The sequence below is a fragment of the Taudactylus pleione genome, unplaced genomic scaffold (genome assembly GCF_031769625.1).
Source record: "Taudactylus pleione unplaced genomic scaffold, aTauple2 ptg000040l, whole genome shotgun sequence".
Classification (NCBI taxonomy): domain Eukaryota; kingdom Metazoa; phylum Chordata; class Amphibia; order Anura; family Myobatrachidae; genus Taudactylus; species Taudactylus pleione.
In genome coordinates, this window is record NW_028284442.1 from 24385928 (window position 1) to 24406286 (window position 20359).

A 20359-nucleotide genomic window follows, 5' to 3' on the forward strand; every position below is an offset into this window, starting at 1 on the left:
CTCTTCATCACATATAAGTCTCTCCATTGCATCTCCCACAACTCCAGTATTATTAACTTCTCTTCCACCATGGTCCTGCTGCACCACCACTAAACCCTGCACTCTCTCTTTTCTCCAAGTTACCTATCCTCCCCCCCCCCCACACCACACTAAACCTCCACCTTACCCACCACCTGCTGTCACCCTTCCTCATTCAGAAGCCAGCCACATAACCCCACACTCCTTATCCCCCTTCTCTAGATCAATATCACCTCCACACTACATCAACCCTAATAATCTCATTCTCCTCTTAACTCTGTCCCTCTCTCCTGTTCCCTCTGGAAAGCCAGTTTTATCTATAATAAACTGGTATCCGTTCATGAGCACTTCATCTGCAATGCCTTGATTCTCCTTGCCATCACCAAACCCTCTGACACCGCTGCTCCTGCAAAATTCCTCCATCACTTGGCTTCCTGGCTCTTAATCTTCAAATGGGCCCTCAAGACCCATTTCTTCCTCAATGCTTTCCAGCGCTCATCCTAACCCACTACTCTATGCTCCTCATCTGTGTCACCCATGTTTGTCTGACCCTCCCCTCAGAATGTAAGCTCTCGCGAGCAGGGCCCTCTTTCCTCATGTGCTTCGTCTTGCCTTACTTTTTCTTTCATTTACAATGGCACCTAAAACTGCTTACTGACACCCTGCTGCTTATTTAGGTGTTATGCAGCATTGTTTATAAATCATGTACTTGTCCTGCATTGTCTGTACTGTTAATAACTGTTGTCTTGTGTGCTCATTTGTTTCTGTACTTTGTAAGGCGCTGCGGAACCCTTGTGGCGCCATATAAATAAAGGATAATAATAATAATAATATAATCGGGACTATCAGTTTCACAGATTCGGAAACAAATCAGGACGCCTATTATCCAACTTATTAAAGGGAGCCTTCCCCTCCCTTTAATAAGTTGTATAATAGGCATCCTGATTTGTTTCCGAATTGTAGTCAATAGTAAAGACGTCCGGATGGTACTATCACTTCAGATAGTGCCCAAATTCTAGCTGTGTTTTCAACCTTCTATGAAAAACTATACTCGAAAAAACCTTCAAACTCTGACAATCAAACATCCTTCTGGTCAAATATTACTACCCCCCGATTATCAGAAGCAGCTGTAGACACTATGAGGGGTATTCAATATGAAACATAAACTTCGCTGTCGAAGTTTACGTTTCATACCGGAGTTTTTACCTGGGATAAAGTATCGGGCGCGCGCCCGCTTATCCCCGTATTCAATATGAAACTTACGAAAACGCGAGCCTGCGAAGTGGGATTTGCGTTAAATTACGAAATTTTCCTTAAAAAAATTGTAGGACCCCCCTAAAGCTGTAAAAACATGGGGGATCACTATGGGTACCCCCGTTTTAGCCTGCAAATGAAAGCCGGGGATTTAAATAGCTGCGGCAGGTGTTTTTTTCCCGACATTGAAGAAGTGTTGCAGAAGAGCACTTAGGTTTTTTTTTTCGTTTTTTTAAGTGGTCCCATCAAATTTGGGGTACATGAAAATGGGTACTAGCATATTTTTATGTCCCTAAAGTAATTTTTTTTAAATTCTGCAACTGTGCACCTGCCGCTATAAATCTATTCTAGAAAACACCTGCCGCATACTTGCGGAATACGGAAGCAGCGTCCGCATTCTGGACGCGATGTAGATAAGCGATGTGGTATTGGGGATATAAATTGGGGCTAGTTAGATGAATAGCCTTTGTTGCAGGCAAATGTGCCAGATGCTAGAGCAGAGGTGGCTGGGACATGGCCCCGACCATACAGGGTTGGAATAAATCACAAGAGATAGGAGGTCCAGTATGGGAGGAGGAGATCAACAAAAGGAAATGACACAGGAAGATGCTCTCTCCTTCTAAGAAATTTTCCCACCCTCCCTTCCCACTAACACCTAAAATGTTTCTTTTTGGCAGTTGGGCGTCCAGGGAAACGCAATTGCAAACTTAAGATAATCATGGTACGTTGTCAATGACTTTATGGGAGGATGATATGTCCTCCGGGGCCGTGTAGTGATTAGGCACGTTTCCTGGAATGGATTGCCTCATGACGGGCAGAAGATACCTGTGTCAGGGTATGACACCGTGCCGATGTGGGCAGCAGTGCTGCTGGTGGTGTCACGGCCCCCTTTTGTTGGATGGTGACCGTGAAGGCTCCTCCCAAGCTGACCATAGCGGGGGCACTAGGCCCAAACTCGGACCGTCACCCCGCTAGTGAGGGAGGAGTGGTGACTGAGGAAGTCTTGGCTTCACGGGTCAATAGGATTGGAGAACCCAGTCCGTTGGAACTGGGTGGGCTCGGATGGGCCCACCTGTGAGGGGTGGGTAGGAGGACCCACCCCAATTACCAAACTGAATAGTATGTTTGCAATTGCTTTTCCTGGGCCACCAACTTTATGGAAGTGCTAAATAAATTGGATCTTCTTCCGCCAGCTATAGTGTGTTGTGTCTTTATTCAATGGGAATGGGGTCAGAGATGGCCACATAAGAGTACTGTACATAAAAGATGCTACCAGGAAGTAGGCACAAGGGAATCCCTCATACCTAAGCGGCTTATAGCCCTGAACCTATTTCCCTATTGTTAAACAATTTTTTCCCTTTTTTTTTTTTTCACCCCAATTTTTAATTTAATTTTTTGGGGTGTCCCTATCGTTTTTTTTTTTTTACACAGTTCTTTTTAAATGTCATTCCCAGGGGTGCAGGCTATTTTTTGAAGCCTGCACCCCTAAACCCCAATTCTGCACTTTTTTCGCCACCTATTCAGTGGTGAAAAGTTATCCCTGTTTTTATTCAAAGACTTTTCGAACCTGCGAAAAGTCTTTGAAATTGAATACAGTGTAAAACTAAAACCTGCGATAATGACGTCATAGGTGCGATATTAACGCAAAAAACTGACTTATCGCTCCATATTGAATTCCCCTATATATCCGCTTAAATCACCCCTACAGAAGTAATGACAATTATTAAATCATTAAAGATAGGAAAGGCTCTGGGCCCAGATGGCCTTACAAGTGAATATTATAAGATTCTAGAACCAAAGATATCGGGGACCTTAGCCGAGGTTTTCAACCATATTTTGAAACACAAGAAGGTACCAGCTTATTTTAATTCAGCTATAATTAAATTACTTCCAAAGTCGGGGCGAGACAAAACTTCACCAGGATCCTACAGACCCATATCATTACTGAACCTCGATTACAAGATTTTCACAAAAATTCGAGCGGAAAGATTGAAAATCCTGTTGCCTATGTTGATCCATGGAGACCAAACAGGTTTCATATGGAAACAACACTCAGTAGTGAATATTCGTAAAGTCTTAACTGCTATTCATTATATACATTCTCATAATTCAGTGACCAAAAATGTTCTTCTCTGGTTAGATGCAGAGATGGCCTTTGACTTGGTCTCATGGGAACATTTATTTGATACATTAGACAGATTTGGATTCCCACAGGATTTCATATCCACTTTAAAAGCTTTATATACTTCCTCCAACTCTCAAATTATGTGCAATGGGTACCTGTCTCCCTCTTTTCCTATTTTGTGTGGGACAAGTTAAGGCTGTCCACTTTCGCCACTATTATTTGCACTAGCTTTGTTTGCCGATGACATGATGCTCTTAGTTTCCAACCCAGCTTTATCTATTCCTGTTATATTAGATATCATAACATTCAGATCTTTTGCAGGTTTTAGAATCAATGTAGATAAATCGGAAATTCTCGCAATCAATGGGTTTCCTATAAACACCCCTTTACCGGCACCTCTTTCTATATTCAAACATGCTACTTCTAAGATTCAAAAGGGGTGACCCTTGGTGAGATGAGATGTCTGAAACCGCAAAGCCAGCGACAGGCTCACCTCCGGAGACAACACAAGCATCTGAGTCCTGATCCAGTGTGGTAACCCGTTCCATTTGGATAGAATCAGCCCCTGCAGGGGCCTGGAATGAAACTGGGCATGCTCCACCATGTCGAATGTCAACAACATGGACCCCAGAACTCTCATTGCCGCGTGAACCGACACCTGGGAACTCTTCAGACAACTGCTCACTCGTAGTTGTAGAAAGGAAACCTTTTCCGGAGTCAGAAAGATCCTTTCTGACGAGAGACCGGAAGGGCTCCCAAATGAACCATCCTCTATGGCGGAATGAGGGAGGACTTCTTCCAGTTTATCAGTCACCCGTGCGCTTGCAGACAAGCGATCGTCAGGTGCAGATGTTGCAGAAGTACCTCCGGAGAGCCTGCCAGCAATAGGAGATAGTCCAGATACGGCAGAAGCCGTATACCCTGGCTGCGCATATAGGCAGCCATGACAGCCATAACTTTGGTGAACACCCTTGAAGCCATGGAAAGACCAAAGGGCAGAGCCTGAAACTGGAAGTGAAGCTGGCGTATAGCAAACCTCAGATACCGCTGGTGTGTAGGGGCTATAGGAACATGGAGGTAGGCGTCTTGGATGTCCAGGGAGACCTATAATCCCCCCGGTTCCATAGCCAGAATGATGGAACAGAAAGTTTCCATCCTGAAAGTGGGCACTCTGAGGAACTTGTTCAACGATTTCAGGTTGAGAATAGGCCGATGATACCCATTGGGTTTCGGAACCAGAAATAGAGAAGAGTAGTAACCCGTCCCGCGTTGAGAAAGCGAAATGGGAACAACAACCCCTGCTTTCAGCAAGGACTCTATGGCTTCCTGAATCTGCAAGGCCTTGGTCTTGTCCTGAGAAAGACTCGTGCAGAAGAACTATTGGGGGGAGTCTGTGATAGCAGGACAGGGCGTACCCCTGAGAGACCACTCCTCATACCCAAGAATCCGTGGTGGTATTGCACCAACACTGGGCGAATTGAAGAAGTCGGCCCCCCACTCTGGGATCCCCCAGAGAGAGGCCTGTCCCATCAGGCTGAAGGCTTATCGTCTTGCTTGGAAGCAAGGCGTCTAGTGCTCCAGGCCTGCTTCTTTGGTTTAGGGGCAGCCTTGGTTGATGACTGCCTCGGGAAGGACTGACCCTTGGACTTACCCTGATTCCCAAAGGAACAAAATGCTGAGGTCCTAGCCTTAGAAGGCGCAGCTGCTGATGGCAGAAACACCGATAGACTTTGCCAACGTATACACAAAGAAGAAATACAGGTGCACAACTATAAATTAACTGATTATATATAAATAAATACGTTTTGCAGTAAATACAATAGAGGTATTTGGCATAATCTTGGCCAAGCTTATGGGCCTGCCCACCATATCCGGGTAACCTCTTGTCGGGCAGGTCCCTAACATACTAAGGCTCAAATCCAGAGCGCAGGACACCCCCAAACTAGCCCAGCCAATCCACCCCAAAGCACCGCTCTAATAAGAAAAGTGAAGTGTTAAGAGCAGCCGCTGGCCGCATATAAAGCATAAAAATAAAAAAGTGAAATACATATATATAAAGGAAACAGACAGTGAAGTATTAAAATGTGTTAAAGGAAAATGTGTTATACTGCGGTGCCCTGAAGCAGATCAGCAAAGCAATCCAGGGGGACCCACACCCCAAAAATGAACCAAAGCTGCACTACACAGTCTAAATATTAGCAGGACATACCTATTATTGTGCCTCTGACTGGTGTGCATATTACATTGCCAGACTCCATGCTGTAACCAATGTAGTAGAAGTGCTAGTCTGAGTGGGAAGTGGCTCAGGCTTCCCAAGTGTGCAAATCAATGCACTAATTAGTTTACAAAGAAAATAGATCTCAGACTGCACATTGTGGACATATATATATATATATATATATATATATATATATAATTGGAGGTGCTACCTGTGGAGACCATTGATATATACACAAAGAAGAAATACAGGTGCACAACTAAAAATTAACTGATTATATATAAATAAATACGTTTTGCAGTAAATACAATAGAGGTATTTGGCATAATCTTGGCCAAGCTTATGGGCCTGCCCACCATATCCGGGTAACCTCTTGTCGGGCAGGTCCCTAATATACTAAGGCTCAAATCCAGAGCGCAGGACACCCCCAAACTAGCCCAGCCAATCCACCCCAAAGTACTGCTCTAATAAGAAAAGTGAAGTGTTAAGAGCAGCCGCTGGCCGCATATAAAGCATAAAAATAAAAAAGTGAAATACATATATATAAAGGAAACAGACAGTGAAGTATTAAAATGTGTTAAAGGAAAATGTGTTATACTGCAGTGCCCTGAAGCAGATCAGCAAAGCAATCCAGGGGGACCCACACCCCAAAAATGAACCAAAGCTGCACTACACAGTCTAAATATTAGCAGGACTTACCTATTATTGTGCCTCTGACTGGTGTGCATATTACATTGCCAGACTCCATGCTGTAACCAATGTAGTAGAAGTGCTAGTCTGAGTGGGAAGTGGCTCAGGCTTCCCAAGTGTGCAAATCAATGCACTAATTAGTATACAAAGAAAATATATCTCAGACTGTACATTCTGGACATATATATATATATATATATATATATAATTGGAGGTGCTACCTGTGGAGACCATTGATATATACACAACGAAGAAATACAGGTGCACAACTCCAAATTAACTGATTATATATAAATAAATACGTTTTGCAGTAAATACAATAGAGGTATTTGACATAATCTTGGCCAAGCTTATGGGCCTGCCCACCATATCCGGGTAACCTCTTGTCGGGCAGGTCCCTAACATACTAAGGGTCAAATCCAGAGCGCAGGACACCCCCAAACTAGCCCAGCCAATCCACCCCAAAGCACCGCTCTAATAAGAAAAGTGAGGTGTTAAGAGCAGCCGCTGGCCGCATATAAAGCATAAAAATAAAAAAGTGAATTCCCCCTCATCCGATGACGCCTCCGAGTCTGATAGCTGCACAGACTGGGATGACATAACAGTGCGTTTTGACGCCTTGTGAGGCTTGCCACTACGCAACATGGTTTGAAAGGTTGAAGATGAAGCCGCCAAACTTTGGACTGAATTGGAGAACACATCCACCCAAGGTGGTTGACCCGTTTGCGGGAGAGCCTGGAAGGGAATGACGGACTGCTGCATCATTGGAGGAGACTGAACATACATAGGGAATCCCGCATATGGATGAACTGTCTGAGGCCCAGGGGGAGACTGCAATAATTGCGGTACACCCGGAGCAGGGAGGATGCCTGTTTGGGGTAACTCCCTATGGGGGAGAGCAGTCGGGACCGCCAGGCGGTCAGCGATGGAAGCCAGCACCTGAGAAAACACCGCCCAAGGAGGATCCTGTCCTGAAGTTGGGGGGTTAGAGGGACCAGGTAACTGACGGTACCTCACACACAGCCCATCCAGTGATAAATCCTACATATTCACCCCTGCAGCGCAGCGTCTGCAGGAGAGCAGAGTGGGAGCCGTAGAACGCTCAACTTCCTCATCAGACATGATAAAAAAAAAAAAATATATATATATATACCCAAATATATATAGCAACACAACAGGGAAGCTCAGAATGTACTCTTGGCGCACCCACAAGTATGCAGCACACAAGCCCACAAATATGGCACCGTGTAGCACACCTCAGTATGTGACCGACCTCACAAATACATGAATTTATGTAAGTGAGATCCAAGAAAAGCCCTTCTCACACACACCTGCCAGGGCTGTAGCAGAAGGAAAGGGACATTCATAGACTGACAGTAAAGAGAAATAAAGCACAGACAGTCAGCACTAGCAAAAGTCACATACAATGCAGAAAGTTAATACTCACTGTACCTTGTCACTACAATCAACCGCCCAGATTCAGTGTCTGGGAGGGCTATAGTGCTGTGTACACTGACCTTAAGCCGGGGAGAGGTAAACAGGGGGACCGACTGTACACTGCCTGCGAGATCAGCGCTGCCACCGGAGAAAAGATGGCCGCTGGAGACCTCAGAGGAGGAGTGGCCACAGGAGGAAGCAGCTCAGCGTCGTAAGACTTAAGCGGAAAGGCGTGCTGAGCTGAGGGGAGGAGCCACTAAACAGGGAAGGCTGCCTCCCCTGGCTAGCAATTATCCCCAGGGACGCTGGCTCCCGCTGCCGCATAATACCCTGGTGGTCTAGTGGTCCCGCGGGGTATGCCTCCGGAGAGGGGGAGCCCGCCGCCACTGCTAGCGCCTCCGGTCAGTCCCCAGAGACCGGAGGCATGCGACTGCATTTGTACACGCGGGTCACTGCAAGCAGTGACCCGCGGCTTACCTTGTCCCCGGCGCTCCGGCAGCAGTCATGGGAGAGCCCAGAGCCCATGCTAGTACAGACTCTGGGGTCCCGCCACGATCCCCAGATCTGTACTGGCGTCGCGGCGCCAGCGGGGTGTAGGAGCGGCAGCTTGGACGTCCAATGGACAGTCTGATGCTGCCGCTCTGAAGAGTCACTAAAAAAGAAGCTTAGGGGCTGCTAAGAAGCCCCCCTGCACTAAGGTGACCCGACTCCAGCCGGGCACCAACTAAAACTGAGGTCCCTGTGGCTGGGGTGGGGTATAGAGAAGGATGGACCCAGTGCATCCTGGGAGCAGCAACAGCTTTAACTGCGTGGTGCCCGTGGATCCAGATCCAGCTATACCCCAAGGTCAACCCTGTGGACCCTCTATGGAACCTGAAGTAGAAATACGAGCAAGATACAGGTAAACATGCAAAACCAAGACAGGATGAATTTGGCAACACTGTGGCCAATTTAAACTTATCTGGCTTATTGACAATCAGGCCACACGTATGGATCCCAACAAGTGTGGACTCCAAAGTAAAAGATTACTATAATATTAGCACTTCTTTTATCCCCAAAAATATACTTGTTACTTCTCATTTAATCATATCTCCGTCACTATGGATGATTTATTGCAAGTACACAAGAAGTAAATGGTTATTACTTACCTACTGACAGTTATATACGGCAATTTCTCACTGGCATTTGCTACAACTGGTGACTGAAAACTAGTAATCAGCAAAACTGAATATATATGGTAAGGGTGTAATTGCAGCCATCAAAGCCCAGGTGATTGTTATCATGCAATGAATAATTTGGGTTCCCAGTATGGAGGGGGATCGGTATGATTTACCGCCGGCCACATGGCTGGCGGTTCAAATCCCGACATCGGAAGCCCGGCAGAGGTGAAGATCCCGACTGCGCTAAAGGTAAGTATAAACTAACCTAACCCCCCCTAACCCTCCCTTAGGGGTGCCTAACCCTAACCCCCCCCAAGTGTCTAACCCTAACACCCCTCTAATTGCCTAAACCTAACCCTTCCTTCCCCGCTGCCTAACCCTAAGTCTCCCAGGGGGCTGCCTAACCTAACCTCCCCCGGGGGTGCCTAACCCTAACTCCCTCTTCCCCTAGCCTAAACCTAACCCTCCCGGGGGGGTGCCTCACCCTAAGTCCCCCCTGGGAGCCCCTAACCTAACCCTTCCCCCTCGCGGCTGTCCGTGCCTGGCCCAGGCTTACCTTCGATCGGTAAGCAGGTGTCGGGCTCCCGGCGTAGGTAAAATGACAGGCGTCAGGATCTCGACGCCTGTCATTTAACCCTTGCCGGGATTAGACAGTCGGGAAGCCGGCGGTCGGGATTCCGTCCGTCGGCTTCCTGACTGCTTCCCGTATGGAGGTGTGTGGTTTTACATATTTCAGCACGATGAAAGGGAAAAAATTAATGTATAATGGCCCTCATTCAGAGCCGCTCGTTAGCGGCAGTACGCTCGTTCCGAGCGATGTTTGCACATCTGCGCATGCGTACGGTTTTTAGTACGCATGCGCGAACCAGTCAGTGCGGCCGAAAATCGTTGGTACGCAATATAGCGAGGGCCTGCTATTTTGAGTGACAGAATGAGGCGTATGTGGGTGGTAACAGGGGAAGGTGCTTGAAAATGGGGAGTGGAGATCCGAACGCAGGCGTGCTTAAAGGTCAAAACGGGCGTTTTATGGGTGTGCATATTTAAAACAGCAGCGTCATTGACCACGTCACTGGGTTATTTCATAGCCAGAACTGCTCGCAAATTTGTGGTAGCAAACACCAACCACAAGAATAGCGAGCAGTTCATACGCTGGTCGATGTACTCGATTAATCTAATAAATAGCGGACATGACGTAGGATGCGAGCGGCCAGGGGGCGTTTTTAACAAATAAACGAGCGTATGTTTTGCTCGCTCGTTCAGACTTAGAGGTGTGAACAGACTGCAATGTGCGTACGGATCATTTGAATAGCCACCCCTTGTTTTTAAACGAGCGACCACAAATAGCGAACGGCTCTGAATGAGGGCCAATGTCAGTATATAGTTATCATTACAAGACATTACTTCTGGTACCTAAGTGTAAGTCAGTCAAATGATAATCACATACAGTGCCTTGCAAATGTATTCAACCCCCTTTGCATTTGTCATGTTTTGTTGTCTCACAACCTGGAATTAAAATGGATTGTTTGAAGGTGTGCATCATTTCATTCACAGAACATGCCTACAACTGTGAAGTTCTGTTTTTTTTATATTGTGAATCAAACTACATTTAGGACAACATAACCGAAAACTTCAGTGTGCATAACTATTCACCCCCCTAAAGTCAGTACTTTGTCAAGCCACCTTTTGCGGCAATTACAGCTGCAACTCGCTTTGGATAAGTCTCTATGAGCTTGCCACATCTTGCCCCTGGGATTTTTGCCCATTCCTCAAGGCAAAACTGCTCCAGCTCCTTCCTGTTAGATGGTTTCCGCTTGTGAACAGCAATCTTCAAGTCTGACCACAGATTCTCAATTGGATTGAGATCTGGGCTTTGACTAGGCCATTCCAACACATTTAAATGTTTCCCCTTAAACCACTCGAGTGTTGCTTTAGCAGTATGCTTCGGGTCATTGTCCTGCTGGAAGGCGAACCTCCGTCCCAGTCTCAAATCACAGGCAGACTGAAACAGGTTTTGCTCAAGAATATCCCTGTATTTAGCACCATCCATCTTTCCCTCAACTCAAATCAGTTTCCCAGTCCCTGCTGCTGAAAAACATCCCCACAGCATGATGCTGCCACCACTATGTTTCACTGTGAGGATGGTGTTCTTGGGGTGATGGGATGTGTTGCGTTTGCGCCAGACATAGCCTTTTCCTTGGTGGCCGAAGAGTTAAATTTTAGTCTCATCTGACCAGAGCACCTTCCTCCATACATTTGGGGAGTCGCCCCCACATGCCTTTTGGCAAAATAAAATTGTGTCTTCTTATTTTTATCACTTAGTAATGGATTTTTCTTGCCACTCTTCCATAAAGCCCAGCTCTATGGAGTGTACGGCTTATTGTGGTCACATGCACAGATACACCAGTCTCTGCTGTGGAACTCTGCAGCTCCTTCAGGGTTACCTTTGGTCTCTGTGCTGCCTCTCTGATGAATGCCCTCCTTGCCCGGTCTGTGAGTTTTGGTGGGCGGCCCTCTCTTAGCAGGTTTGTTGTGGTACCATGTTCTTTCCATTTGATGATGATGGATTTGATGATGCTCCAGGGGATCATCAAAGATTTTTATATTTTTTTATAATCCAACCCAGAATTGAACTTCTCAACAACTTTCTCCCTGACTTGTTTGGAGAGCTCCTTGGTCTTCATGGTGTGATGCCTCTTGCTTAGTGGTGTTGAAGCCTCTGGGTCCTTTCAGAAAAGGTGTGTTTATACTGACAGATCATGTGACACTTAGATTTCACACAGCTGGACTTAATTTCACTAATTATGTGACTTCTGAAGGTAATTGGTTGCACCAGAACTTTTGAGGGGCTTAACAGCAAAGGGGGTGATTACATATGCACATGCCAATTTTCAGACTTTTATTTATAAAGATTCTTTTTTAAATATATTTTTCTCATTTCACTTCACCAAATTAGGCTATTTTGTGCAGATCCATCACATAAAATTCAGATTAAAAAAATAAATAAATTACAGGTTGTAATGTAACAAAAATGGGAAAAAGCCAATGGGGGGGTGAATATTTTTTGCAAGGCATTGTATGCAGTTAGATACAGCTATCGTGTGGCCGGATTTTATAGGCATCTCAATCACATTGGAAAGATAAATTGGAGAGCTGATCAGAATTGACTATACTGTTCAGACCATAGGTGTCAACATTTGCAAACAATTACATCTAAAACAATCTAATACATAAGAGGAAAGACATCAGTCTATTTTGTTTAAGACGTCATCCTTATAATCCCTAAACAATTGACCTAAGAGAAGGGAAAATAAACAAATCATATTAGCACTCATGTGGAAATGTTTGCTAGACTGTTTCTGGATCCTAGTTACATTGTCTGCAAATACCAGCATAATTTGTTTGTTATAGATAAAGCAACTTCTTGCTATGATGCCAAAATAACTTAATTATGCCCCTGGGATAAACTTTAGCAGCATAGCTACATACATAACATTTTGAGGGATCTATCAGACCAGTCAGATTCAAACCAATGGATTGAACTTGCCATTTTCAAAACTGTTTTGTTAACAACCTCTTCCCAAGTCCATGGACTAGGGGAGGCTCAAGGGTCGGGCTGGCTGGGCTATTGCTGACGGGCGCCACTGCACCACTCCGTCAGCGCCATCCCCTATTAGATTATTCCTGGCCAACAGCCGCTGAGCACTAGGACCTAGCAGCTTTCCCTGGAGGTGCGATCTATACTCATTCTGCAAATGTGCAACTCAGTGCCATATCTTTCCTCCACACTGCTGCGCTCTTGAACTGTGGAAGAGGAGCGCGAAGGAGCATGCAGGCTGTCCAAGAAGAAGATGAGTTGGAGGGGGTTGGTTCTTGAGGTGACACAGGAGGCTGGAGTGACAAGAGGCAGAATGCTGGAGCGACATGAGGCTGGAGTGACGGGGGTCAGGGAGCTGGAGAGACAGGGGTCAGGAGGCTAGAGAGACTGGGGTCAGGAGGCTGGAGAGACAGGGTCAGGAGGCTGGAGACGAGGGTCAGGAGGCTGAAAAGACAGGAGGCAAGAGGCTAGAGTGACTGGGGCAGGAGTCTGGAGAGACAGGTGGCAGGAGATTTCAGGGGGTTGGAGGCTGGAGAGACGGGGCAGGAGGTTAAAAAAACAAGAGGCTACAGTGACAGGGAGCAGGAGGCTGGAAAGACAGGAGGCTGGTGTGACAGGGCAGGAGGCTGAAGTGACAGGGCAGGGGGTGGGAGTGACAGGTGGCAGAAGGCTGGAAAGACAGAAGGCTGAAGTGACAGAAGGCTGGAGAGACACAGGAGGCTGAAGAAATACGGGGCAGGAGGCTGGAGAAACACAGAGGCAGGAGGCTGGAGAGACTCATGGGGGCAGGATGCTGGAGAGAGACAGGGCAGCAAGAGGCTTAAGAGAGACAGGGGACAGGAGGTTTAGGAGACGGGGCAGGAAGTTGGAGAGACACAGAGGGCAAGAGGCTGGAGGAAACATGGGACATTAGTTATATTCCTACTCAAACAGGCATCCTTGGACCATGTGATCTCCTATATAATAGTGAATACAGACAGAAGACACTGACTGCCCAGTGAGGATCAATTTTTTCAGAGATTCCCAATTGCAGATAAACCACCATATAGGCAAGGTCAGGAGGCTGGAGAGACAGGGGTCAGGAAGCCGGTGAGACAGGGGCTTGGAGTAATGGGGCAGGAGGCTGGAGTAAAAGGGGGGCAGGAGAGATAGGGGGCAGGAGGCTGGAGTGACGGAAGGCAGGAAGCTGGAAGGACAAGGGGCAGGACGCTGGAGACTGGGGGCAGGAGGCTGGAGAGACAGGGAGCAGGAGGCTGGAGTGACGGGGCAGAAGGCTGAAATGGCGGGGAAGGAGGCTGGAGTGACAGAAGACTAGATTGACCACATACATTTTTTTTTTTACTCCAATAACTCCCTTCTCGACCCTATGAAATTGGGCTTATGCCCTCTACACTTAATCAAGACTGGCCCCTCTAAACTTATCTACTCACAGCTAAGTTGAAGGGTCACTACTCCCTACTCATCCACCTTGACTTCACTGCTACTTTCACCCTCTTCTCCTACATACTCCTCATTCCCTTGTCCTTTGCAGCACTGGTCTCTTTGACTATTACATTTCTGAACCCTAACTCAGTGCCTTTACTTTGACACACCTGCCCTCTATTCCCTCCATCGGTTGGGGTCCCTCAAGGCTCTGATTTCAGCCCTCTGTTCTTATCTTGGTAAACTGCTACATTCAGAAGTGCAAACCTTGGTGTTCCCCACCTGAACATAAACCACTGTGCACATTTTTAAATGTATATACTACACTTTGGAAATGTGTTTCTTTCTATCCACATGATCCATTTATGAGCTTTGGGCGGGATACAGGCATCTGATGAAGTGATCATCACCCAGCATATAAGCCATAAAGGACTTATTTTATAGGAGTGTACATACCTAAATAGTATGCTGTCACGGATGTAATTCTCTATAGTATCTTGATAATTAGAGATACAAATATGCAGCATCACACTAATTTTGTTTTCTATTTTCTCTTACAAATATATTCACGAAAAGAACCCACCGTGTATGAGTGATCACCCAACAGGGAAACCATGTCAAAAAAAGACAGAGCGAGTGTGAGAACAAGAGAGCGCAGTAGGCATGGGCATATCTATAATGGGTGCAGGGTATACGATGCACACGGGCCCTTGAGTTCAGCGGGGCCAACATCGCACACCCTCCACACATATTTTGTAATACTTACCTCTCCGAAGTCTTGCGGCAGTTGTAGTAGAGCTGCACTAGATGGCTAGAAAATGGTACCCGCTGCCAGTTTCTCAGCGTTTTGTGCATGCGCAGTGGGGAAAACGCAGAGAAAATGGTGGCAGCGCCATTTTCCCGGTGACCTGCGCATACGCAGTAGATTCTGGGCACAGACTAGTGTCCAGAGTCTACTGCTGCGGTCAGTGAGCTGCTGACCACCAGGGAGAGAGGAGGGGGCCCCGGAAGAGGAATGGAACGGCCTCCTCCTTTCTTAATACGCCCCTGGCACTAGGGCTGGCCAGTCACACATACAAGTTATGTTTTAAACAAATACATACTATTTTAAGTTGAGGGAGTGTCAAGGAACATAGAAACCATACATTTTCCTGTACTACAATGAAAAAAACACACACACAAATGGAATGAAGGTATTGCGGCCACACCCTCAACAGGGTTTCCTGGGTGACATGTGTCAGGATAAACCTGTAATTTTGTTTCAAATACTGAGCTCATACATTGGAGAAGATTTGTACTGGATTTCTAGGCATTTGGTGCCTTATTTGAAATTTTAATTTGTAAATTGTAAAGGGAATAATTGCAATTTAAAATGATTGCGATGAATAAACCAAATATATATTATATAAAATAAATATATACTTTGACAGATGTCATTCACTATATAGTAAAGATGTATTCACAGGTCTTATACTCTTGAAGAAGAACATGTTAATCTAGTGTTGGTATATATTAATGCATATTTATTAAGTAGAGTATAACTGAAACGATATATGTTTTTGAGAAAGGAGAAGGATCTAAAACAATGTAGAATAATAATAATAATAATAATAATAATAATAATAAAAAAAAGCTAGTCACTATTAAACCATGGGGTTAATTAGGCCTGATATGTTCAAAATTGCTGAATTCCAGCAAAAAACAATGGTCAAGAATGCTTACATAGTGCATTCACTTTTTAATTGTTCCTTACTAAAAAGGGTGACTGCAGTCATTCAGTATCATCAGTGTACAGCACTTTTGGCCTCGCCACCAAACAACCTGATCCTTCCAATTTTGCATGCTTGATGCATTTGGTTTTAATAGATTAAGATCCTGTAATCTACCATCAGATCAAACATTAGAACCTTAACATACAGTAAGTACCTACTGTATACCATATGGTCCTCTCCTGCCATCAATACCAGATGTGCTTGGATCAGATTTGGGGCCTGATTCATCTCGGATCCCAATTGCACCAGCATACGCAGATCGTCCGATGATGCGTATTTTGTATGCGTATGCACTGCAGTGCGTGTGTGCAGGTCAGGATTGCAATCGCACTGCGATCACCTATGCAGATACAAAACCATTTGCAAAGTGAGTGACGTGACGTCAGCGTTTGGAGGTGCTGACGGGGGAGTGGTCGGAGAAACACAGGCGTGCCTATCCATTTGAACGCCGTTTCCTGGACGTGCATAAATTAGCCACTGCGATGGCATACGCAGCTTGAGTACTCACTGCGTGCGACGAGAGTCGCCATTCCAGAGATAGGTTAGACCTGCTGTAATTCTGCGTGAGGTGCCAATGTTACTCAATGTTTACGCAGGACTGCGAGGGCTTAGGGATGTGAGAAAGCGGTAGTAGGCGTCTCTATGCTGGCTGAGCAGTTGCAAACATTAGCATATTTTCGCAGCAGAACTGCGTGCGGAATCGCAATAGCGATCCGTAATGAATCAGGCCCTTGGTCTAAAGTCTACTACGGTAAGAAACATTTGCATACAGAGTCACATTGCAGTCATTTCACGTTGAACCAAAATGATTGGATCTTTGTAAACTGGGCCTTCATGTCCAATTTATGTCTCAATTACATATTATCATATTGACATATCATTATTTCCTAGAGAAGTGATAGGCTGAGTAGTGGGTTAGATAGAAAGATACATAGATCACTTTTTATTTTATTTCTGAGGTTGATAATATGAAATAAGCATAGAACGTAAGGGGGGCTTTAATTAGACCCGAAAACTTTGCATGGGTGAAAAAGAGGGGTAGCCTCGGCTTTTATCGCCTGAGGCTATTCAGTTAGACTCCCTTTCTCAAGTGTTTAAAAGGGGCGTTAAGTGCAGTAAACGGGTGTTAACTCATAGAGCCCATGAAAAGTTCATGGACTTACACATTAACTGGGTGTTTTCACCCATGAACTGTATACTTATCGGGGATTTCTGTTTGGGTCTCATGAAACCCCGAAAGAAATCCCCATTAAGTAGGGCTAATTAACGCACATTAACTTAAAGGGGCTCATTGAATTTCAACCTCAGATAGTAGTGGATTAATAATTTTCAATTCACAAAATTGTTATAGGATATCTATCAGGCAAACAAAGCATTTTCACAATGAATTATATCCTATTTACGTACCACAGTGTGATGGAAGAGCAGCTCCCATGACTGGTGCAGCTTCTGGTGCTGCAGCATGTCCACAAAATCATGGATGAAATACCCTGGAGCAAAAACATGTAGCGATTACTTGCACTGACAGGATGCAACGCAAACAAAACAAAAATGAATGAACTATCTTGTAGTATTAGTAAATCCATGCCAAAGACATATATATATTATTTTGTATGTTTTTTTCTCTTTTTTGCCTCTGTTTTTGTTTTCTACATGCAGAAAGCTTTGCCAACTGTTACAACTGAATCATACTTCCTCCAAAGAACAGGTCAGTTTCTACAATTGTTACTATCTGTTAGGCCCAAACTCAATTAGCCATATTAAGCATACATTTTACTGCGAGTTACAACACAGTATTTTCAGCATGCGCACTCCTGCGACCTACGCTATTCAATTATAAAATACGTCATCGAGGAAATTATGTGGTAAGTCTTCCTGGTATTACCCGCATTAAGGGCCTCATTTATTAAGGAGTTTTATAACTCACAATGAGTGATAAAACTTGTTGCGTATGATAAATGGTGCTCCAGCCAATTAGCTACCAACTGACATTTTTCAAACAGATAACAATTGGGAGCTGATTGGCTGGAGCACCATTTATCATACGCAATGATTTTAATCACTCGTTGTGAGTGATAAATCTCGTTGTTAAATGAGGCCCTAAGGGGCCCATTTATTAATGACCGCATTTTGTAAGGCGATCAGGGCATCCAGTACCGCCCATGATCACATTGCAAAATGCAATCATACCGGCCGGATGTATGATCCGGCACATGCAGGGTGACGGGCTCCGAAAGGAGCCAGTCCCTGCGATGTGGCCAGAGTGCATGCGGGGCTGCACATGAGCAGCGCCCATTGCCGGCGGAGGGATCTGGGAGATCCCTCCGCCGGCTGACATGCGGTAGTCCCCATAGACTACTGCAGCTATCTTCAGATGGCGTTAGCTGCTGGGGCCAATATCGGGAATGCTTCGCATTCCCGATATTGATACATTTGGCAGCATCGCATCCCCCATAGAAACCTATGGGGGAGGCAGCTGCCGACCGCAATGGAGGGATCGCAGCTGGTATCGGATATACCTGCTGCGGTCCCTCCTTCATACATCCGGGGTATACTTAGTATTTGAGGTAAACCCCCGAAAAAAACAGGTGTTTTCGGGGAATTTACCTCAAATTAACTTTGATAAATGGGCCCCTAAGTGAGAGGATAAGTGGGGAAATCACCCTGAACTCCCAAAAAGTGGCCACTAAGATGGTTGTTACATGGCCATAAGCAAAGTATACAGTGATTTCTATGTAATGTTAAGCATTTTAAAAAATTGTTCAAATACACATGTAAATCCTAGCTGCAAGTTCAGAATCCCATATCTCATATATACAACACCCCCATAGACCTGTACCACATAATTTAAGCCATTATACAGCTTTTTGGAGAAACTCACCTCAAAAAATAAATGTCATTATTTCCAGATTTGACTATACCAAGTCCTAACACTTTTATCTTAAAATAGAGTTTTTTTCCTACTTTGCACCTACTGAGGAGATGCGAAGTAAAATCTGTGCTAACTTGACGTCGATTACTAATTGAATATGAAAACTCAATTCAGGCCTTAAAAAGATGTTGCTGGGCAACAGTGAATGCAATCATCACACCAAAGTGCAAACTTCAGTTTCCCAGGTTGCCTTCCGGGATAGACCAAGATATTTATTAAACACTTTTATTCAAATCAGAACACTGTGTCTGTTCCTTGGAGACTGACCTTGGGTACCACCAGTTTGTAATTGCAGAATACACTATATTTACATATCATAACAGTTGTTGTTTTGTTCTGCAAACAGAAACAGTTTTTCCCATGTCAAAGGGTAGGGAGGAGATGTCACGAGGAATAACAGAGAGCCTATATAATGGTAGGATTTAGACATTGGAGGGGGGTGGAAAGTGAATAAAAACATCTATATGTCAAAACACAGGACGGTGTCACAAATCACGTGACAGTTTTAAAAAACATGACTAGCCTTGTGCCTGTACTCTAGTGCATATACTGTGAGTTTGTTTTCTTTCAGAAAAGTTCTCTTTGCTCAGAGCAGCAGTAAAACTTTTTTATTTAAACTTTCATAAAACGTAAACCTTCGTTTAAATATAAGTTATTGGTTGTGTTTAATGCATGGTACTAAATGGACAACAAAGCTGTCTGTCTGCCCTCTCCCCTAGATTGAAAGCTCCTAGGAGAAGGGACCTCCTCCCTACTGTCTCACAGCCCTCTTCTCTAGCACTTTAATGACAGCCTTCAGCTTCCCAGCTGTATTGTGTATGGAGAATTGTGTTGCTAATTGTTACTTGTGCTCTGTTTATATTTTGGTTACTGTATTTTAATGTAATGTTCTGTGCACCCTGTACTGTATGTACGGCGCTGCGGAATACTTGTGGCGCCCTATAAATACATTTTAATAATAATAATACAAAATATCTAACCTATAGAGACAGCAATGAGACAATGTGAAAAGCTGGAATGTGTGGAAATCAGATCTTCTGCCATCTCAGGATGCAGGTAAAATCTAAACAAAAAGAGAGGAGACGTTTTCAAGTGCACAACAAAATGACAGTAATCAGTGTTGCCAAGCTCGCTGCTCCATAGCTTCCTGTGATAATGCTACTAGGATCTAAAGGTCCCTTTGCCAAAACAGTCCAACTCAACAGGCCAATATACCTGCATGCCATTTGGCCACTGAGCCAATAATTTTATATTTAATGCCCCAGCCATATATCCAAAACTTTTTGAGTATGATTAAACCTATTTCCATCACCTACTGAAGTGCTTGTTTGAGCCTTGTGCCCATTGATCCTTGAGATGGAGAATCCTCTGCCCCTCACCAGTTAAATCCGGAAAACCCTGTGACCAGCACTTAAACTGGCAGTGGAGCACTGTGCCAGTACCCAAAGAAGGATGGGAGACCAGTCCCAGCACCCATTGACACCAGGATATTCTGTGCCCAACAATTCCCACTGAAGCAGGGCAGCACTGTGTCCAACATCCACTGAGGCATGGGAGTAATAGGTGGCCTGTACGCAAATCCCACTGCGGTATAGGTGGCACATGTGCCAAGTACTCATTGAGCTAATGAAGCCATGTGCATGATGCCACTACAGCACGGTGTGCCCATAATCCATGCCCAAAAAAAGTATTAATAAAATCAAGTTCCCAGATATCTATAGGTTGTCTAAAATAAA

The 20359-nt window shown here is 45.0% G+C and overlaps 1 protein-coding gene across 1 annotated transcript in view; it reads right to left on the reverse strand.

Moving 5' to 3' along the window:
- TLCD2 (TLC domain containing 2) overlaps window positions 1–20359 on the reverse strand; it is a 61362-nt gene that overhangs the window by 40315 nt on the left and 688 nt on the right. The window contains exons 2-3 of the mRNA XM_088453849.1: window positions 19604–19686; window positions 17099–17181 (exon numbers count right to left, since the gene is read on the reverse strand). Of these exons, the coding sequence (XP_088309975.1) occupies window positions 17099–17181; window positions 19604–19686 (166 nt within the window). The remainder of the gene's footprint in view (window positions 1–17098; window positions 17182–19603; window positions 19687–20359) is intronic.